This window comes from Paroedura picta, chromosome 2 (genome assembly GCF_049243985.1).
Source record: "Paroedura picta isolate Pp20150507F chromosome 2, Ppicta_v3.0, whole genome shotgun sequence".
Classification (NCBI taxonomy): domain Eukaryota; kingdom Metazoa; phylum Chordata; class Lepidosauria; order Squamata; family Gekkonidae; genus Paroedura; species Paroedura picta.
In genome coordinates, this window is record NC_135370.1 from 129764973 (window position 1) to 129788257 (window position 23285).

Here is a 23285-nt window from a genome sequence, read left to right on the forward strand (position 1 = left end):
TGCTCATAGCCCTAGGCAGGTTGCTGCTGCCAGTCCTCGTCAGCCGAGTCTGTTGGGGGCCCGCAACACCGACTCACCACCATCTCCTGCATCCACCACTGGGCTTCTCTGCCCACGTTCCGGACCCTCCGCAGCTCATCGACCCTACCAAGGAACTGTTGACCCTGCTTCAACAGCACACCCGCACCGGGAGCTGATAGAAGGGCAGAGGCTGTGACTCAACGGAAGCCCTGACATTCCCCTCAGTAGGCAGTGGGGCCTCTGGAAGGGATATGGGGAGGGAAGATAGCCAATACAGTGGATCTCGGTCTCTGCTTTCTCTTGCCCTCAGCATTAGCCTCCCCTGGGTGTGGCTCTTGATGAAACTCACCAGCTTATGCTCTCTCTGTAACTGGGGTACCATTCAGGTTCCTGGGCTCCTTGTCCAGGCATTGTTCTTGGGAGAGCCCACAACCTCCAGCTGGCCTTGACGCCTAGTTCTTCTCCTTTCTGGCCATCGTCTGCCAGATTGCACCAGCTACTTGGGAATAGGTGGGAATGGGCAATGAGAGAAGGAGAATACCCATGACTGGATCCTGCTTGTTCTCTAGAGCAATGAGTATCTACTAATGAAGCTTTGTGTCATAATTGTATCACCTTGCACTTACCAACATTGAAATTCATCTGTCATAGTATTGTCCACCCATCCAGTTTGGAAAGATCTGCTGGGAGTTTAGACCACTCTGATTTTTACCATTCTGATGATTTTAGATGCAATTAATATTCTGGAATTCCTACTCATAAAGAGCTATATAGATAATAAACAAAGTTTTAAATAAGGCTTGTAATAATACTAATGGATGTTAATAAGTCCTGACATAGTAGAACTGTAATGTGCTTTCTATGCGAATACTGAGTGAAGTGCACCTCTTTTAGTGCTTACTGCTGGGGTAGCATTCAAATGCTATTCAATAGTGTACTTGACTCCTCTTTTGAAAAAGGCTGGTTGTATTAAGCATATAAACATTAGCAGAATCTGTAGGGAAACACTAGCTTATTGATGAACCCCTTACAACCTACTCAGCTTTGTTTTGGGCATGCTGTTAATAGGTTTGAAATACCACTACCACCTCCTCTACTCCATAGTGATTATGAGCTCCTAGCATCTGTTAAGATATGAGGGCCTCTCTTAAGAGATAATACCCTGAGATTAAAACAGCATTGTCAACAAGCTAGTTCCCAATGTGGGACCTCTACCACATTTTAGGAAAGAGGGCAAGAACCTGCAGGAACTCAAAGCAAATGTAAATGGTAAAATAGTAATATAAGCTTTATTGAAAAAAATATATAGCTAACACACTAACAAGCAGTCAGATAGATAAGAATAGGGTGGGGAAAAGAGGGTCCAGTATAGTTACCATTTCCTGTAGAGATGACAGGCAAGAGAAAGTAGGCTGCACAGAGACCGTACAGGGTGTTCAGATAAGTACCATATCTGAAATGTACATGGGGGCATGCTAAAGCCATTGTTTATATAGGGTTTGTGGGAGCTGGCCTACGTGATGCAAGTCAGGTAGGAGGCTAGTTGGAAATTTCCACTAAGCCTGGTGTTGGGCAACTGCTGGCCCAAGCAGGAGATAGCTGTTGATGGCCTTAGACAATGGTGTTAATGGGTCTGAGGAAGGGAGCCATCATATATCAGTGGGACTAGCTGTAGGGTTTGGGGAAGAGATTTCCCCTGGCAGAAGGGCCAAGAATGAGTGATGTGCAAAGACAAAGAAATTGGCCAAGAGCCCCTGGCCAAACCAGTTCTGGCCAGACCACGCTGTCAGCAAAACTTTGGGGGGGTGTTAATCAGAGTCCAGAGGCACCTGAAATTCCAACTTGTAGCAAAGGACAAGCTGAGGCATGTCCTGGTTTCAGTGTGTTCCTGTGTCTGGCTTGCTCCCAAGCCTAGACGGTTGTGGTGTACTACGGGTATGGAGTACATTGTGCCAGCATGTGAGGCAAGGGTGCTGCCACACCTAACAAGGCAGTGTGTTTGTAGAGCCTGCTGTTTTGTATCCCTCCACAAAGTATGGTATAGTGCTCCAGAAGAACTTTTACTCACCCTCAGAAGCAACCTTTTTGCAGTCTGGAGGAGCTGGGGGGGCAGGGAGGAAGCAGGAAAGGCCCAGTGCATGTGTGGCTATAAGTTAAATATATATATAGGGGTTTATATAACTATATTTTTCATGTGACATCCATTTGTTTTCAGATACTTTTGAAATGTACAAATGTTTTAATACCAGATCTAAAAAAGAAATCATTATCATTGTGTTTGTGTTTCAGGTGATCCATGGATGGCTCATCATTTCTTCTCTTTTCCTGCTTTTCTTTTTTTCATTCATTTACTTAGGGTAAGTTTACTCCCCAGAAAATATATTTTAGAGTTGTCTCAATTGGTAATTAATAATTCTGTCTTCATTGGGTTGTAAAGTCTACATCCCTTATTAATAGCAAAGCTATAAATGTATCAATAAAGAATTTTGTTTCTACTTCTTGGACATTAATTATAGATTTTCTTCCCATCATGTTGCCCCACAAGTCCATCCTATCCTGCTGGTTATTATAAGGTTTGAGTTTCCATTCTTTAAATTTCAACTTATGGAGAGCCATTTCTTAGAGTCATATCTGCAGGCAAATGTACTTCTGAGCAAGGATCAAGTCTGAGAGACTGTGGCAGAATGATGTGGTTAGTGGTTAAGCGTGTCGAACTAGTATCTGGGAGACTCAGGATAAACAAAAGCTATTGAGGCTGGGTAAGTGGGCATCAGTGTGGCAAATGAGGTTCAGTGTGGGCAAGAGGCCAAATAATGCATATTGGAACCAAAAAATCCTGACTATATGATGAGGTCTGAAGCGGCGGAGAATGACCAGGACCGATATCTTGGTGTTGTGGTAGATCAGGGGTAGTCAACCTGTGGTCCTCCAGATGTTCATGGACTACAATTCCCATGAGCCCCTGCCAGCAAATGCTGGCAGGGGCTCATGGGGAATGTAGTCCATGAACATTTGGAGGACCACAGGTTGACTACCCCTGTGTTAGATAACTCACTGAAAATATTGATTCAGTGTGTGATGGCAGTTAAAAAAAGCAAATGCTGTGCTGGGGATTATTAGGAAGGGAATTGAAAACAAATCAGTCAGTATCATAAACCCCCTGTATAAATGGATGGTATGGCCTCATTTGGAATACTTTGTACAGTTCTGGTTCTTGCACCTCAAAAAACATGATATGATGATGTCATCCGTTCAGTCATGTCTGACCATCGGCGATTCCACAGGACAGCTTCCGCCATGCGCCCTGTCTCTGACTGCTTCTTTTACTTGGTTCATGGTTATCCCTGTCTTGGCTTTGATTGTGTCTAGCCAGTAGATCCTTTGGCGACCACATTTCCTTTTGCTGCTGACCATGCTGAGCATTAATGATTTTTCTAGCGAGTTTTATCGCATGATATGTCCAAAGTAAGTGAGCTTCAGCCGTAATAGCTTCCCTTCTAATGACATAGTTGGTTTGCTCCTCTCTAAAACTATCTTGTTGGTAACTTTGGCTGTCCATGGTATTCGCATCATTCGTCTCAACACCATAATTCTAAAGCATCTATTTTCCTCCTGTCTTCTTTCTTTAGGGTTCCAGCTTTCACATCCATAGCTTGTTATGGGGAAGACAATGGCATTGACTAGCCGGCATTTTGTCTTAAGGCTGATATCTTTACTTTTCCATATTTGGTTCATGCTTAACATTGCGTTCCGGCCTAGTGTTATTCGCCGTTTGATTTCACAGCTGCATCCACCACTTTGATTGATCATAGAGCCAAGAAAGATGAAATCATCAATACATTCAATGTTCTCATTGTCAATTGTAACTTTGCTGCTACTGCCAGTAGTTGTCATGATCTTGGTCTTTTTGATATTTAGGTATTGTCCCATCTTTTCACTTTCTTCTTTTAATCTCTTTATCAGGGTCTTCAGATCACACTCTGATTCTGCAACTAGTGTTGTATCATCTGCATAGTGGAGATTATTGATGTTATGACCTCCAATTTTGACTCCAATCGTAGATTCTTCCAGATTAAACTTCTGCATAATTACCTCTGCATAAAGATTAAAAAGAAAGGGTGATAAGATACACCCTTGTCTCACTCCTTGGCTGACCTTGAACCAATCAGTATCCATATATTTTTCATACTGTGGCTTCCTGGTTGGTGTACAATGAATTGATGAGGTGGATTAAGTGGGACAACACTCCCCATTCATGTAAGGCATCCCATAGCTTCTTGTAATCAACACAGTCAAATGCTTTAGAATAATCAATAAAGCCAATAGATGGCCTTTTGATATTCATGGGTTTTTTCAAGAATCCAGCACAAATTTGCGGTGTGGTCTTGGGTGCCACGACCATGTCAAAAACTAGCCTAGACATCCAGTAGCTGAGCATCAATGGTTGATTTGAGACAGTTCTGAATTATCTTCAATAAGATTTTACTCGTATGGGAGATCAGGGCTATAGTTGGATAGCTTGAGCATCAAGCATCACCTTTCTTTAGTAATGGGATAAAAACAGACCTTTTCCAATTTATTGGCCATGTGCCAGTTTCCCAGACTTTTTGGCATAATGCTGTGATTGCTGCTGGTGGAATATACCGGAGTAGTTCCAGTGGAATGTTATCTATGCCAGGAGCCTTATTATTTGGGAGCTGTTTCAGGGCCCAGATAGCTTCTTCAGTATAGGTGGTTCCAATTTGTGTTGGGTGTTTTTGGCTGGTGACTGAGGCACCTTGATGCTTGCATATAATTCTTCCGCATATTGTTGCCATCAATCCTTGATGTTGGCTTGGTCAGTCAAGTCTTTTCCATTCTTGTCTTTGATGGTCGCTTTACGAGCCATGAAGGTGCTCCGGACTTGTTTCACCTGAGCAAAGAGGCTTCTGGTGTGGCCTCTAGTACACTCCTCTTCCAGTCACTTTCATTGTTACTTCCAATACGCTTCCTTGTCTGGCAGCACATTGAAAATCTGCATTTAGCTTTCTTAATTAGTCTCTCTTGCCAGCAGCTTTTGCTGCTCTTCGTTTTTCAGCAATTTTGATGGTGTTAACCATTTGCATCTTCTTTCCGGCTTTATGTTTGGTATATGTTCTAAAACAGCAGCTTCTATGACATTAGACTGAAATTCTTGCCACAGTCCTTCAGGTAACTTCCCAGTAGTATCAAACTACTCGAATTTGTTTTTCACTTCTATGGCATATGTTGGTGGAATCTTGGTGACATCAGACTTTGGAGGTACATTCTTCTTGATATTACATAATCTAACTTTCAACTTGGCCACCGATAGTTTGTGATCAGAGCCACAATCTGCTCCTGGAAATGTTTTTACTGCTAGAATGGAGCTCTGCATCTCTGACTGCTAAGGATAAAATCGATCTGATTGCAGTGTATGCCATCTGGAGATGTCCAGGGGTACAAACGGCGTTTCAGTTGTTCATAGAGGGTTTTAGTGATAGTCAATTTGTTTTCTTGACAGAACTGGATAAGTCTGTCACCAGCTTCATTTCACTCACCTAATCCAAACCTATCGCAGATGCCCTGTTGTTGATTTCCAACTTTGGCATTGAAATTGCCAATAACGTATATAATGTTCTTTTGAGGCACCTGTTTCATGCACTTTCGCATAGAAATCTTTGATTTCATTTTCATCAGCGGCCGTGGTTGGTGCAAACACTTGTACAGCAGTTGTGTTCATTGGCTTTTCCCGAATTCGGATGGACATAATTCGGTCATTTACTGCTGTGTAACTTTCCACTGCACGAGCTGTCATCTGCCATAAAGGCCATACCATTTCTTCTGATACTGTCGTGAACAGAATAGTAGACTGTGAAGTCTTCAGATGGAAAGTGGCCATTGTCTGTCCAAGTTGGGTCATCTCTGATTTCATAATATCCAATTTTCCTTGTGACATTCCACGTACATTCCTTGTTGCAATCTTTCTGGGGGGTTTTGGGCTCAGGCCTCTGCGTTCTCCATGGGCTACATTGGCAGCTAAGTGTCCCAGAGGTTTTCTCCTATCTGCATCATAAATGCCCAGGTTACTAGTAGAGAGCTGTCACCCTTCCCCAGGGGATCTTCAAGGACATGTAGGGGGTTTCTCATTTCTCCGCTCCACCCCGCCAGTGTCCTTTTTCCCTTCCCCCAGCAGCTACAATAACCTCTCCCCTATTCATGTTTTCTTCTCTCCTTCCTACCCTCCAGCCATCCTATCATTATCTGCTCCCCCGTATTCAGCTTTCCCTCCCCCCCCCTGCAGCCCCTACTATGGCTCAGTAGCATGGTGCAAGCTCCTAGACCAGACCTAGTTGCACAGAGGCAAACCTCCAAAGATTTGGGGGGGGATCTTCATTTCTCCCTGTATCTCCTTCCCTGCATCATTTCCTCTCTCCTTCCTCTTGGCAACCTCCATATCTTCACCTTTCTCTCCTTCCAGCTCACCAACCAACATACTTTTGATCTGCTCTCATCTTCAACTATATTTATTACCTCATTTATACCCCATCTGTCTTCATAGTGGGAACCCAAGGCAATTTACCTCATTTCCTCTGCTCAGTGAGCTTCCACAACAAAATGGCAATTCAAACCTGTGTCTTCCAGATCCTAGTATGAATCTACTATACTACACTGCCTTTAATGGCTACTATACTACACTGCCTTTAATGGGCTGGCTGCTGTTGAACAATAGCAAGTAGCCAGGTCTGGGTGCATCATGCAAGTCTTACAAGTGTTGTTTCAAGTTGCCCAGAGGATACTACCAGATCAGGCCTCAGTAAGCCCTCCCCAGGCCAAAATATTCCTGGAAAGGGCCCTCCCCCCCTCCCCCTGCCTTTGATTGACAGAAAACAAGACTTGAAGTCTGTGGTAGCTTAACAGTGGCTACTGAGGGCATTAATTTTTTAAGTTGCAGATAATGTTCCTATTATGAGAGAGCCAGCTTGGTGTAGTGGTTAGGAGTGCGGACTTCTAATCTGGCAAACTGGATTTGATTCTGCATTCCCCCACATGAAGCCATCCGGGTGACCTTGGGCTCATCATGACATTGATAAAGCTGTTCTGACCAAGCAGTAATATCAGGGCTCTCTTAGCCTCACCTACCTCACAGGGGGTTTGTTGTGGGGAGAGAAATGGGAAGGCGACTGTAAGCCGTTTTGAGACTCCTTCGGGTAGAGAAAAAGCAGCATATAAGAACCAACTCTTCTTCTTCTATTATTAGGGGGGTATTCTTTTTAAGATTTCAGATTTTTTAAGATTTCAGATTTTTTTACAAACCTGGATATTTTTCAGGTTTATAAGAACATCTGTGTGGTTTTTCACAGCTGGGCTCTCTGAATGTAAGTACCACAACCTTGGCCATGTTGAGAATTAGATTTATTGATATTCTGGTGACCTTTCCCTTATGGAGATGAGTAAGAGGCAAAAAAAAAAAATGACAAAGGAATGTGCTACACAGAACCCCATTAGTAAGGAGGTCCCTTCGAACTCTATGATTCTGATTCTAAAACAAACATAAGATGTAGTTGAAGTATCTGTTTCTTCATTCCCCCTGTAAATTGTAATTTAGTTTAAAGACTGAGAGTTAAATCTTGAGATTGGCACTTCATTTCACCCTGCATCTCCTCCCCTACACCATTTTCTCTATCCTTCCTCTTGGCAGCCACCAACCCACCTCCTCCTCTAAAATTAATTTGACTGATTATTTGTGCCATTTTGGTGAGTGTTTGTTTTTCCCCTCTGATGCAGTAGTAATCTTTTAATCTTTTGTGTGTTTCATAGGGAGGTTTTTAAAACCTACAATGTTGCCATGGACTACATCACCCTCGTGCTCATGATCTGGAACTTTGGTGTGGTGGGAATGATCTGCATTCACTGGAAGGGTCCCCTCCGGCTCCAGCAAGCCTATCTCATTATGATAAGTGCTCTAATGGCTCTGGTCTTCATCAAATACCTTCCGGAATGGACTGCCTGGCTCATCTTGGCAGTAATCTCCGTGTACGGTAAGATCGTGGAGCCAAAAATCGTACTTCATACAATGGTACCTGTTTATTCTACTTTTCCATTACATTTGTCCTAATCCCAGGAAATTAAAATCAAGAACAGAACTGTTTACGTGCATGGATTTGAAATGTGAGATGTCATGCTGTAGGTCCATGTATAATATTGATGCCTCTGTAAATCTCTGTAGTAAGAAGAGAGTGATTTATTTTCACAGTGTTACTTTTATTTCCTTCATTTATTTAAAGGGGTTTTCTGCGCTGAAATAGATGCTCTGGAAGTACATGCCATTCCCTATATACAACCTCCAAAAAAAAGTAGGGAGGGAAAATAGAACTTGTCTTTGTTTTGGGTCTCTTGGGAGTTACTGTCCATTTATCAACTCTCTCCACCCCATGCAACATTTTTTGAACTTTTATCATGTTCCCCCCTCCCGTCATCTTTTTTTAAAACTCAAAAAACATTGTATTTTTAATATTTTATTATGTAAACCGCCGCGAGACCTGCTGTGGAGCGGCAGTATATAAATTTAAAAATAAATAAATAAATAAAAGTTCCAGTCTCTTTATCCTTTCCTCGTAGGCAAGGTGCTCCAAACACCATAATCATCTTGGTTGCCCTCCTATGTACTTTTTCCAGCTCTGCAATGTCTTTTTCAAGATACGGTGACCGTATCTTGAGGCAGCACCATAGATCTATACAGGGATATTACAATATTGGCAGTTTTGTTCTCAGTGCCTTTCCTAATAATCCCTAACATAGAGTTTGCCTTTTTCACTGCTGTAGCCCACTAGCTTGACACATAATCCAATATGACCCCAAGATCTTTTTCCCTTTCAGCCTCAGCAAGTTCAGACCCCATTAGCCGATATTTGAAGTTGGAATTTTTTGTGCATCACCTTACCCTTATCAACATTGAAGTTCATTTACCACATTGCCTACTCACCCAGTTTGTGGAGGTTTTCTTGGAGCTCTTCACAAGTCTGTATTGGTTTTCACCATTCTGAATAATTTTTCACCATCCTGAATAATTTTGTATTTTAGCCACTACAGCAGTGATCCCCAACCCCCGGGCCGTGGCCCGGTGCCAGGATGCGAAAGCCTCGGCCCCGGGCCGCGGCTCCCTCTTCCAACCTCCCCCCCCCCCACAGTGAGAAGCTTGCCAGGCCGCGAGCAAATCGGCCGCTTTGGCGGCCGATTTGCTGGCGGCCTGGAGAACCGGCATGGTGGCGGCACAAACGCGCACGAGCAGACTGCCACACATGTGCATTTGCGTCCAGCTGCAGTTTTGCGCATGCGCAGCACTGCCGTGCGCGTGCGTTTGCGCCCCACCGGACGCAAATGCACACGTGTGGCAAGTCTGCGCATGCGCGTTTGTGCTGGGGCTCTCTCCCTCCAGTCCGGCACAGAGGTCCGCGGCAGCTGGAAGGTTGCGGACCATTGCATTACAGTACTCACCCCTAGTTCCATAGCATTTATGAATAAATATACTGCCCCCAATAACAATTCTTGTTAGACCCCACTGTTTCCTTCCCTCCATTGTGAGAACTGTCCATTGATTCCTATACTCTTTGCTTCCTGTCATTTAACCATTATATATTCCGTGAACGGTTCCATCCTCATCTCCCATGACTGTTAAGTTTACTCAGATGTCTTTGGTGAGGTACCCTTGCAAAAGCCTTTTGGAAGTCTTCAGGGTCATTGTTGCCTACATGTTTGTTTGCTTTCTCAAAGATCTCCAAAAGTTTATTTGATAGATCTACTGTTTGGACAAATCCTGCCTTACAAATTAAGTCAGCAAGGATCCCCAAACATTCTGGTATCAGCAGAACTTCATGAAAGATAATTGACTGTAGTAACTGCACCTTTCAGAAGCTCACCTTAATCTCCTCAGTCATAAGAACCACAGCTATCCAATATGAAACATTTTGGTGCACACAGAAGCCACTTCATCTCATTTTTGTGGGGTGGGGAGAGAATTTTCCCTACATACATGAGGGATATGTTTAAACTATCTCAGCATAGACTTAAATTTGAATTACCATGGCAAAACTGCCTTCAATAGATTCTTTGAGTTAATTACTGAATTCCTCCTACCCTGTAAAGTGGCTGGCGGATTTGGCTTGACTATTTCATTGAGAGTGCTAGCTTTCTAAGCTATATGGGTTTCATACAGTTTCTAATCTGTAGGGGCTTGGTACTATTAAATGGTGCTTGATTCAATTGACTTCTAATAGTATTTACTGTTATGTGCAACCAGAACTGCAAACCAAAGCCATGTTAGCTCTGCAGAGCAGAAACCCAGCACAAGGGTGATGTGTCTTTTGTTGGCCTATCCTGTTGCCATATACGTTTGTAAGAATGCCATATATGTTTGTAAGAAACCTTATTGTCAAAATTTGGGCTTTTACTTTTTCTGTTATCTATATCGCAATGTTTGTCTTCCAGATCTGATTGCTGTCCTGAGTCCTAAAGGGCCTCTTCGTATGCTGGTTGAGACAGCTCAGGAAAGAAATGAAACGTTGTTCCCAGCACTCATCTACTCATGTAAGTATACAGAGATTTGTAATCTGATTTTTAAACTGAAAGAAAATGTTGCTTAAACCAGCTGATTTTCTACTGAAATACATGAGACTAGTTGAGCAGCTGTGGGTCATGTTTTAATTTCTTTGGGCCTCAGGTCTTTGTTTACTGTTGGCTTAAAATGTTGAACTGTGTTCTGCTTAAGATATCTCAAGTTAATAAGAACATTTTGCGCTTTTAAGACTGTTCTATGTAATATTGTGAAAATGTCAAAAGCAAAATGGTGAGTAGTTCTGGTTCAGTTCAAAGTGATAGATCAATTACAAAAAACACAGTCTTTTTGTTGGATCCAAACTCTTTTAAAAGCACAGTAAAGCTTATGGAAGAGAACTTACAACATTGATCTTTTTTCTAGCTGCTGCACCTCCCCAGAAATTGTTGTAATGTATGGAAAGTGATGTGGGGAGCTGCAGTGAGAAAGGCGGATGGACATAAATTCTCTCCCCACACACACACTTCTGCAAATGAAGCAAGAGCATACATGAGTGGGGTGGTGCAGTGATTTCTCACCCTTCCTTCTGAACCATATCAGCCTATGGTTTCTTTTCCCTGGATTCAAGAAGACTAGAGAACTGTCTTCATCCATGCTGAATAGTAAATATTTTGTAGAGTTTGCTCATAACACCTGAATGCAGCTGTTTTGTAGCACAATAAGCTTTGCAAAAATACTACAATCCTACTATTACATAATCAGTATGTGGTGGGAAAATAGCATGAGTTTTATTTTTAACAATGCAATAGTTGAGCAGGCCTTGATCTTCTCCCCCAGCAACAATGATATGGCTGGTGAACATGGCTGAGGAAGACACTGAAGCCCAAAAAAGAGCTCCCAAAAGATCCACTTACGATAAACAAGGTAAGAATTTATCTTCTCCCACCCCTCAGCTGACTTTACAAGGATTATATGAGTATCTTCTTGGTTATTTATTTATCTTTATCTAAAACATTTATACCCACCTCACCTAGTGTTGGTGCAGCTTTCAACAGAACAAATCAATAAAGAGCAATAAAACAAATCAAGAACAATAGATACAATAAAAGCAGGTTATTCTCAGTGAATAGCACCTTGAAAAGACAGACTAAATAAAGTTATGACATAATATTCATACAAGAAATGCACAAAGACTTTAGCCATGCAAAATATATATTTAAAGAAGGTATATAATGGAGATATTTACTGTGCACCTGCAATCAATTAGTTTTCTTTAAAACCAGCTCATTATATCCTAGGATGAAGAACTTCAGAGTGAGGCTGTCAAAATTCCTTTATCTCTTTTCCAGTACCTTTAGATAATTCAGTTTAGATCAAGAAGGAATCGTATGTATTGCCCCTTAAACAGATTTGAATGCATTCTAAGTCAAATTGAACCAATAAGACCAGAGGTGTCAAACTTATTTGTTACAAGGGCCAGATCTGATATTATAGAATCATAGAATCATATTATAGAATCATAGAATCATATTAATGTTGCTTTGTTGGGCTACGTGTACCATAAAATGCATTGCCAGGTATTTGAGATATTTTACCATTGGCCATGTCCACACCCCTTCTCAGCAGAGCCCGTGACCAAACCAGCCCTCCTTACCCCTTTTGACTAGACATTCCCTGGAGATTTCAAAGAAGACCTTGGAAGGGCCTGCATTGGGGAAATGAGAAATCTCAGTAGGAGGTATAATGTCCTAATATAGGCTCCTGATCCTGGACTGGTTTCTCCCAGTTCCTTGCAATCCAGATAAAAGTCCTGGATGGGCTATATGTTTGACATGCCTAGCATGGACAATTGGTAGAAACTCTTTATGGGGTACTTGCAGATTTGGCATACAACTTGTAAGAACAGATGGGGAAAAGATTTACTGATGCATATTTCTGAGGGTCTATGGGAGGAATTGCATAAGGATGCTTTCAAGGTATCAGTTATCAAAGAAAATATCATACAGTTGATGTACTGATGGTATCTTATGCTTGATAGGATTCTAAGATCAGCAGGCAAGTCCAAATCATGGTGGTGATGCAGCAGCGAGGTTGGGGCCTTTCTCCACATATTGGGGCAATGTCCACTTACTCAAAAATTTTGGAACATAATTAGAGAGATTAATGGCAATTATTGTGCATCCCCAGAATAGTTTAGCTAAATATTTTACTGAGTGAACTCTTGGAAAGGAAAAAAATACCTAATTAAAAACGTATTGGTAGCAGCAAGACAACAGGATTGGAAACAGTGATATCTGCCAGGTTAGATGGGCAGGTGCATAAAGTACGGCATGTGGTTCTGGTAAATAAAATAACAGCATACAAGATGATTTGTGAAGGAAAAAAAGGCTCTCTGGAGCTGTTTGTTAAACTCCCCTCCCCCGGCCCCAGTTCTACCCCCTGCCCACCTCCAGCCTCGTCACCTCTGCCACCAGTGAACTCATTCCTGTTTCAAAATGGATTTTATCACTTTAGAAAGAGAAGATTTTTTAGAATTTTACTGTTTCAGCCAGGAAGATTCTTCATTTGGTCCTCACTGGCTGTACTGCCTCACTGCCACATTGTGCCAGAATGTTAGAAACAAATTAATTACCTTCTGTTTGTAAACAAAAAAAACACATACACACACACTTTGGTAAGACTGGGATCAAACACACCATAATTTATTTAGAATTGTTTATTAAGATTTTTTGCATACAGTATTTGTAAAACTTATGCCAGTGTCTTTAGGATGATTGTTTATAGGACAGGGTGTCACCTGTATAGGGTTGTTATCCGGGTTCTAACGGCCGCCAGGGTTAACTATTATGTTTTCTCGGGCCCTGGTATAGTTACTAATGACCCTTTTCCTCCAATTCAGCGTTTCCAGAAGAAACAAACGTAAAAGTTCACAACAGTTAACTGCTACATCAATCTAAAGTTGCTTTTGTAAAGTAAAAAAGTTTTTAGCAAGTTGGGATCATTTGCTTGTATCCATAGTACCTTGAGTGTTTAATTCTCTGCTGTTCATTTTAATTGGAAGACTTATTTATTGTTAGTTCTGTTTTAATGAAATTGATGAAGTTTCACAATAGGCTTCACATGAAAATTAGTCAACTGGAATTAGTCAACATTCTTCATAATGTATTTCACAACAGCATGTCAAGGAAGGTCTCAAGAATTCTGATTAAAACACTCCTTTCTCACTTGACAACTGTGCCAACATAACTGATTTGTGGCTACAGACTCCGGTTCTACATGATAAAGCCGGAATAAAAAAACCTTGCTGCAACAATCTGCAAAATCCAGAGCAATCGGGTATTTTAGTTCCAGCAGGAAAGAGACATTGGTTATGCAGTGGCACAAGACAGGGTGGAAAGGTAAACAATTCTCTTAAGCAAACTTAAAGCCACGGTATTGGTTTTCACTGAAGTTTTCTTTGTCATATGATACTATTTTGTTGAAAGACAAGATCACTTCCATGAATTTTTAAAGTGCATCTTTAAAGATAAAGGATAATTTTCACGTGCACATGGAGTACCAGAATGGAGTTATTTGCTTTCACCCCATCTTCTGGCCATTAAATCATACAATGTTGGCACAGAACCACTCCGCTCACACAGATGTGCCCTTGGAGCAAACAAAAGGGCAACCAACTGAACAACCTATGGGATCCAGTTAACTATTAATATTGCTGTTGAAGTTCTAATTAAAAAAAAACGTTGTCACCAAATGTTACTGTTACTGCTGTTGTTATCCTGCTGTTATTACTGAGCCATGTTTTATTGTGTTTTCCAAGTTTTCTATAAACCACCCTGAGCTGCAAGGGGAGGACAGAATATAAATATAATAATAAATAAATAAATGATCAATCTTATGTCAGAACCATTTATCTTTGTTTTTCAGTCACAGGAAATCAGACCCAAAGTGGAAGTGCAGAGGCTGATGATGGAGGATTCAGTCAAGAATGGGAGCAACAAAGGGATAATAGGATAGGGCCCCTGGAATCAACCCCTGAATCACGAGCTGCTGTTCAGGCTCTCCCCAGTAATTCCTTAATAAGTGAAGATCCAGAGGAAAGTAAGTAGGATTTCCAGATAAGTGTGTATTAACCTACCAACGTAGTGTGTGTACAGGGCTGTTGTACTTGTCTGGCATGCTGGAGGCCATTGCAAATGAAGCAGCTCTTGCTATATTTTCAGATTTTCACAGGAAAAGGAATATAGAGAAATTCTGATCTGTTCCACTTAATATTTCTGGTAAGGCCTAGAAGGAGGAGCGTGTCTAATGGCTTAAGTGCCACTCAGCACTTAACACCCACTCAGGGTAGCTGTCCCGCCCCCAAGTGCCTCCTCCTTCAACTGGCTTGCCTGTCTGTCCAGTGGCCTGCCAATTGCCTTCTGTCCCCCACTCCTGACCACTCCCTCCTCCTTCCACTTCCCTCCACGGCTCAGAGGCTGCAGATCCCTGCTGCATGAGAGCTGCCCCTGCCGATGAGGGGCCGGCCTGCCTGGGGGCCGGCAGCCTTTCCAGTTCCTGGGGGGAGGGGAGAGGCCATCCGCAGAGTAAGAACTGAAGAAATTGGAGGAACCAATAAATCTATTTGCTTGGCACTGTTTAAATGGAATTATAAACCTTTGCAGTTGAGATGGAAGATAATACATACCTTGTGTGAGGAACTACATTTGATGGCCCTTGAAATAATCCCTTTGGGAGCTCATGTCCATAGGGGTAAGAGTATTTTCATGGGGCTGAAAAGTGTATGCCTGCTGGCTCCTGAATATCACCCTAAATGGTCTTGAACACTGAGAGGCTGAGGCTGATATCTCTCTCAGCTATCACCTCCTCCTGAGCATCCTGAATTGCAGAGAGAGGGTAGTTCTCAGGAATTGTATGTGCTCAACTGGCCTCATTCCATGTTAGTGCTGCCCCTTCCTGCTACAGACCCTTCCTGGTGTGGGGCAGCCACCAATATTCCTCTGTTGGCAGCCCTCTACAAAAATGTTTTGCTTTCTGCAGAACCTAGGTGTAGACCACCATCCAGCATTGCCCACACCATTTTGTCACTTCTAATGGGCTTTTTCCCTACCTGAAGGTAGCTTACTACCTTCATACCAGGTTGGGGTTCTGGACATGCACACATAAACACACACACACAACTTGGACAATTTCAGATCCACATAAATGACCCTTCACTTTTTCAGATTCGGTCAAATCTGAAAAATACCAGGGTTTGTTTTTTCTGTGTACATGCTCCACACCACCACCCTGTCCCAGTGGAGAGCATCTCCGCTGCCTGAAAAGGTGTGGAGAAAGCATCTACCATGGCAGATCAGCTGTTTGCTGCACCATGCCCTTTAAATGCCTCTTCCCATCTTTGCAGGGAGTGGAGTCTCTGCTGCCTGTGAGGGCAGGGGGAGGCATTTAAAGGGCACTGTGCCAAGCAACTGATAATGACAGGCACTCCATACTCCTTAAATGCCACCCTAAACTTTCACAAGCAGCCCTGTCCGTGAAGACTTGGGAAGGCATTTAAAGGGGTGTAGTGCCAGCTGATAATGACAGATATGCTGTACCCTATAAAGGAGTCTCTCCTGACTGCAAAGAGCATCTCGGTGCCTGAGAAGACTGGGCAGGGGGCATTTAAAGGGCCTGCCGTGTTGCTGATCATGACAGATCAGCTGTTTGGTGCACAATTCCCCTCCACCAACCTTCTCAGGCATCAGAGATGCTTTCCACGGCCTGACATTCATGCACCACTGTGATTTGGGTACTTTTCAGCTTATCCAAACTGAATCACTCACCCCTGGTCCAGACATCTTGTCATTTTGCTTCAGATATTTTTCATATGTTTTTCTCAGTAGTAGAAGGCGAAACATGGATGCTTCAGCCATTGCTACTTTATAATCATGGTTAGGAGGAAATAATAATATTTGGAGGTTCTGGTTCATATACTCTGTGTATTTCCACATGCTTATACTAGATCTGCACAGTCCTAGAAGATACGTACACTCCTTGAAGTCTCATAATCAGCATGAACTTTGGAAACCATATGGTTGTAATCTCAGGTTTCATGGTCTGCAGAAAACTGCAATGAGTTAATGAGTGGCTAATGAGCTAAAACAAACATGATAAAATTTGATATAAAAAAACTATTGTAATAAATCATTCATCACCAAAACAACTTTTAAAAAGTTAAAATACTTACTGAAACATAAAAGCATTGAAAACATAAAAGAAAACATAAAAGCATTGATTGGGGGAAGGTTTGAATCTTTCTGTTATTTGAATATTACACTTCAAAAATATCTATCAAGCCAATAGGTAACATGAAAACAAATCTAATTTATACATTAAAACCACAAACACAACTTTAATCATGAAGATGCACCATAATTGGATCAGTGTTCCTTTTTAAAAATAATAATTTTCTATGTGTAGAGTGCTTGGAGCAGTTTTGTGCACTGGCAAACCATTTTAAGTAAAAACTGCGAACTCCAAGGAAATTACTCATTCTGCTAGCAGAAAAACAGATGCAAGAGTCTGTCATATTATACAAAATGTGTCAAATGCTTGTAAGACCCACCCCAAGTGGAGTGGGAGAGGGGGGAGCAGCCAAAAAGACAGAAGATTTTGTGGTGTCAGATTGGCTGGGGGCTTAACCAGTGGATACTAATTAAACATGTAACTGCATGTGGTGCTTTAAATGACAGGGAAGAAGGATAGCCATAACTTTGTGTTTTTGCTTAGTGGTTCTGTTTTTTATTTACAGGGGGAGTAAAGCTTGGCTTAGGAGACTTCATTTTCTACAGTGTTCTAGTTGGCAAAGCTTCAGCAACTGCCAGTGGAGACTGGAACACAACTTTAGCTTGTTTTGTAGCCATTTTAATTGTGAGTATGGTTAGATAATGATTATTTTCTGCTTCATTCCTTGTTATTAAAGTGATTAGGAACATAGCAAAGAATTCTAGAGGCATCACTTCACAATATTGTTTGAAGAGGGTTTTTTTAAAATCCACTTTAGTAAAGTGGAAAAGTTTCACTGTATGCATGCAGTTTCCATCACATTCCTTAAGATTCACCAACTTATCATGAACTAGTATCAAAGACCATTTTAAAAAGAGGATCTAAAAATAGGCCGGTCTCCTGCTGCGCCTAGGCAAGCAGGAGGCCTTGGAGTATAGCAGCCCAGCCAGGCAAGCTGAGCCACCAGGGCTGGTACTGTGTTTGCAGAGCTGCAGAGTATGGCCAGCCAGCCACCTCCTGTTCCAGAGCATGATGGCCCAGCCAGGGGAGCCAGGCCACCAAGGCTGGAGTAGTGCCCATAATGCTGTAGATGCCCAGTTGGTCTCATCCCACTGCCTAACAGCCAAATTTCTGGGGGCTCAACAGATGTTGGTTCAATCAACCCCAACCAAATGCCTTGTGGAAGAGCTTTGGGTCATTAACCACTGCCTCATGGCAGCTCTTTTGTAGTGGCTTCATTTTTCAAAATTCCAGTGAGTGCCTTGCAAGGCTGTGCATGATCTGAGACCCCTGCTTTTGCATCTGAGAGCATGCTCTGCTGCTTAGCACACACAGGACTAGAGCCATACAAAAACCTTTCTACCAGCAGTGTCCAATGACAGTTTATCCACACTTTAGTAATTACTCAGTGGGATACAGTGTGTGAAAAATTCTCTAGAGAATTCTCTTATCACTGAAGATCACTTAGAGCGAGTAATCTTTCAATAAACCAGGTATGCATAGCCTACAATATTTTGTGGGTTCCACTGTCTAATTGAGATGTGTTCTTTTCTTTCCAGGGTTTGTGCCTTACTCTCTTGCTGCTTGCCATTTTTAAAAAGGCCTTACCAGCTCTTCCAATCTCTATAACCTTTGGGCTTGTTTTCTATTTTGCCACAGATAACTTGGTGCAACCCTTTATGGACCAGCTGGCATTCCATCAGTTTTATATCTAGTACACTTTAAGTTGAAATCCATGGACATTTGTATTAACTGTAGCAAATATGGAAGAGTGGGATTATTTCCACCTGTTTGTTTAAACAGCTGCCATACTGGGCTCCACTGGATTCTTCACTGTAAAATTGGTCTCAACAAATGTGGTATGGGACATTAAGTCTTCAGCGTTCTGAGCTATAAGTCTTTGTAAGGACCATATGTACTAAAGATGCCTATGCTTCCACCAGCAAGACAATTACTCAGCACAGAGGTTTTGCCCCACCCCTCCAGAGAATTGCTGAGAATTGCTCTGCGAAGGACAGGTAAATCAAACCAAGCTGTCTGAACCAACTAAGGAGGTTGGCCTGGCTTCAGCTGTAATCAGTACTTTCATCTTGATCCCATTGTGGGCTACCTGAAGAGCAATGTGTGGACTGTGATAAAAAGATTTTTGTCTCACGTAAAGGAAAGAATCATGCGTTGTGTGCCTGTGTGATGACATCATAGATTTTAAGTTTCACTCTGCAAGTCTGTAGCCTTCTTCAGCACAGAACACACCCTCTGCTTTTGTTGCCAAATGGCTCTTGGATTCAGTTTGAGACAGGCTAGTTACACGATCAGAATTTGGATCCTTGAATCTAAAAGATTTTAAATTCTAACATGTATTTGTATAACCTGTTCCAAGGTTTCTTTCTCTTCCCCATCCCTCATGTCTTGTACACTGAATATTCAGTGTTAGATTCCATCACAGTGAGCGCCACAATTTATTTGCATATTGAGTGGTAAGACAAGAGATACTTTAAAAAGAAGGGTGTCTCCTGGCTTGCTTCATATGGGAGGCTGCCTTGCAGTGAATATGGAGACTTATTTTAAAGCTACTGGAGAGAAAAGCCACAGAAGAACAGTTGGACCACCACAGCAAAAAACATGTTTCTAAGTGTTGTTTTGTAACCAAGTGATGAACATGTGAATTTCACATCCTCTTTTGTTCTAAAATTTATAATTCTGTAGCATTTCTTATCACTGTATAAAATGGAATGTGTTATACTGAGAAAACAAAAGTAATGAGAGAAAAATTTGTATTGTCTGAAGAGCCGGTGTTGGTACAAATGCCAGAAGAAGTGAAGGCATATGCACTCTGGATGCTTTTTACCTTTTATGTTGTTGTTTTTTCCTTCCCCCCCCTCCAAAAAAAAAGACAGCCAGAGATGATGGTACAACCAGGAGAATCAGCCTTCATCCCCAGATTCCACCTACATTAAATGGCTGTTGCTCAAATAATTTTTATTTTAAGACCTCAGGCTGATTCCGACATTATGTTAAAATCTTTGGCAAACTCACTTCAATAACACTCCATTTGAGCTGGTAAGCCATGTGGATTTTTCAGGCAATATCTGTGAACAGAATACTAAGCTTATGTCTGCTCCTGCTCATAAGAGCATTCCATTAAAAAATCATGAGGATAACCAATTCTGAAGTTACCCCTTTGGAAATCATTCCAGAAATACTTCCATGGACAAGCACATTACGTCACAAAAAGGCGTAAACTTTACATGCATTCTTGTAGAACTATGTCTTGTGTCAAGTAAGGGCTCTGTAGTATATGTTTGACTGACTTGTCTTGAGTGCTCTTGAATGCCAGCTGTGCTATGCCTGCCACCCACATATTATTTGCAGTAGGAAAAAAGGTATACTTGCCCACCTAACTGTCTGGCAATAAATGGCTGACAGTTGCTTACTGGGTAAGGATTAATAAAATGAAAAAATATATCTTGTCGCTGTCTGACATAAGCCAGAACTAGCTGTGTAAACAATACTCAGTGTTCATGAGGGATAGGATTTGAAATGAACTCTTGACTGTCAGGAGTTAAGCTGTTGGTATTTTGTTTGTATTGTTCCTCACATCTGTGTCCATCTTGGAGGGGGGGGGAGAGAGAGAAGCCTTTTTTGTCAAATACACAAACAACAGAAGATGATTTGCCAAGTCAAGATTCAGCCAGCAGAATTGTTAGTACATAGAGGGAGCATTTATTTATTTGTATGTGAAGTGTTAATCTGAAGAAATGGACTTCAGTGCAGCTTCTCAGAAAAGATGCTTTGATTTAATGCAGCTACTAGTCTTCCACTGCCAAGAATCGGTTGAGCCAAGTTTCACAGTTCTCGATATGTAATGGTAGACCTGTGCTAAAGTTGTACCGGTTCAGGTTGCAGCATTGGGCTTGTATCACTGAATGTATTTTAAAAGGGAGAGAGAAGGAGTGGAATTTGAGTTTAGAAGAATATTCGGGGCACAGTCCTTTTAATAGATTTAATTTTTACTTATTTATGGTGTTATTGTTCTAACAATATATGTTTAGATTCCCAGTGTGGTGTTAGCTACCCCCGAGTCTTTGTAAGAGGGGTGGAAATCAGAAAAAAAGAAATCTCTGCCCACGGAAATGTGTCAGGAAGAAAACTAGGCAAGAACCTTTCTGACATCTAGTTTTCTTGGTAGAGGGAATATCTTGTGTGAAAAGTGTTCAGTCATGTAAGCTCCCATCTGCAGTCTACAGTAGGGAACAGCTTCAACAGAGGTTTATAACTTAATTGGAACGGAGTTACTGTCACCAACTCATTTTAGTGAAGATTTCTGTAGAGCCAAAATTGCTCAATTGTGTGCCTATGCTTTATTTAACCCTTAAGTAGGGTGGAAAGTTAATTTCATCCAATACATTTAATGTTGTGAAGTTTAAATAAAATACTGACTATATTATTGCATCTTTAAGATGCACGCAGAAAGCAGAAGAAACAGAATGAGAAATGGAAACATTTTGGCTGAGTATGATGATAGAAGATGACTAAAGTGCTTGTGCCCTTTTGAAAAGGTCACATGGCTGTAATGAGGTGTATGGATAAGAACACATTTCCTATTCCAGTAAGTCCATCAAATTTAAGTGAAAGATTGCCTAACATTGTAGATGTTCTTCATGGTTATATTGATAGATTTTCTAACCTTCAAATCTGAACTGATAGTTTAAGAAACTGTTCAGTAGCAGAAATGCTCAATATTGGTTTTTCATCTCTTTTGTATAATGGGATTTGTTTTAGACATAACAGCTAACTCTTGTCTGTTCTATCAATTGTACACTAAATTGATAATAGGGCCTGTCTAAATTATAGTGTCACTTTTCAACATCTGCTACAGTTACCAAAACTTTCTAAGGGCTGTAGTGAGCTGAACCTTCATCAAATACAGGACATTGAAATCTGGAAGTCTTTGGTTTACAAAATTCAAAGTCTACACTTTGCAAACAAAAAAGATCCTTCTTGGATATTGCAGCTGAAATTTCATCCCTATATATTACAATTACTTTGTTCCTGATGTATCAAGAAAAACATATTGGTGTACAGTGAAGGGTGATATTGGGGTGGTTGGAGCAAATAACTTTAATGGTTACTGGTAAATTATTTTGACAGCTACATGTGAAGACCATTATTGAGAAATCTACAGTACTTTATTTGTACAGTAGCACAATCTTGTTTCACAATATTGGCCTGCCAGTGGGAATACTGGAATATGGACTTGAATTGGATTCTTTTACACTCTAGTATATGGGTTTTTACAGACACTGAACTCAATGTGAATAAGCCTTTTTTAAATGCCTTTCCAATTAAGATATAATTTTGATAGGTTATTGCGATTTTCCTTGTATTTATCAAATTATTAAAGAATGCATGTATCATATGTTTATCTCTTCTTTGTACTTTACAAAAGTAGAATTCTCAAGTTGATGAAGACCTGATGGGCGTCCACACGTGGGGGAATCTATCTCTTTTTTTTATCTAAGTAGCTCAAGGAAGTGAACTATAGTGTTTGTTGCAGTTGGAATCAGCTCACATATTTAATCTGACAAAATTCCAGTCTGAAACACAGATATGTTCACTACTAAAGCAAAATTAAACCCTGAGCTTCCCTGAGGTAAAAAAAAAAATTGCACAAGAAAACTTGTACCTAGAATAAAATTTTGTTGGTCTTAAAAATACCACTGTGTTCAAATGCTTTCCTGCTGTTTCATACCATGATGGCCACCCATCTTTTAAAAAGTAATTGCAGAATTGGTTTTTAAAGTCTTGTTGCATTGGGGGGGGGGATAAAGCAGATAGCCCCAAGGGATTGATTCCAGAAAACTGCCAATTTGAGCAGGGGATCTGAAGAAGAACTTGCCATCATGTCACAACATTTGCAGGGCACGAAAATGTGCACTGTTTCTTCCCCACAGAGTACTAATGCCCTTGGACTGGATCCTTTTCAAAATGAAGCCAGTAAAGCATGTTAGGGGAGGAACATAAGGCTGGCCACGAAAACCTTGGAAACGGTACAGTTACAGTTTTGGAGTTGATGCAGAAAGCCTTTGTTTTATTAACTGTTTCTTGCACATGCCCCTCTTTATACATCACTATTTCTTCTGTAGATGTAGAGGTTCTCTAGGACTGCAATAATTTGGGTTGCTTTTTGTTTGGCATGTTCTGATCCTTGAAAGTTGATTTATTTGAAATGTGTTGGGAGGATAATTTTATGGATACCATGGCCTGCCAAAAAGACAAGTAGGTTCTACATCTTATCAGGCCTGAACTCTCCCTAGAAGTTAAAAGGAATAAACTGAGGCTATTGTATGTTAGTCACATTATGACAAGATAAGAATCACTGACAAAGAATAATGCTAGGAAAAATTGAAGGCAGCAGGAAAAGGTTGGCTCTGAAAAGGAAGCCATG

General features: G+C 41.2%; 1 protein-coding gene across 5 annotated transcripts in view; it reads left to right on the forward strand.

Annotated features, from left to right (window-relative positions):
• PSEN1 (presenilin 1) overlaps nt 1–22554 on the forward strand; it is a 38673-nt gene extending 16119 nt beyond the window's left edge. For 4 of the 5 annotated variants that reach the window (XM_077322692.1, XM_077322694.1, XM_077322693.1 and 1 more), the window contains 7 exons: nt 2311–2378; nt 7840–8060; nt 10507–10605; nt 11411–11497; nt 14498–14671; nt 17364–17482; nt 18397–22554. In XM_077322692.1, the coding sequence (XP_077178807.1) occupies nt 2311–2378; nt 7840–8060; nt 10507–10605; nt 11411–11497; nt 14498–14671; nt 17364–17482; nt 18397–18552 (924 nt within the window). In that variant the 3' untranslated portion in view covers nt 18553–22554. The remainder of the gene's footprint in view (nt 1–2310; nt 2379–7839; nt 8061–10506; nt 10606–11410; nt 11498–14497; nt 14672–17363; nt 17483–18396) is intronic. The other variant, XM_077322696.1, reaches the window with a different exon arrangement.
• Nucleotides 22555–23285: the final 731 nt, after the last annotated feature.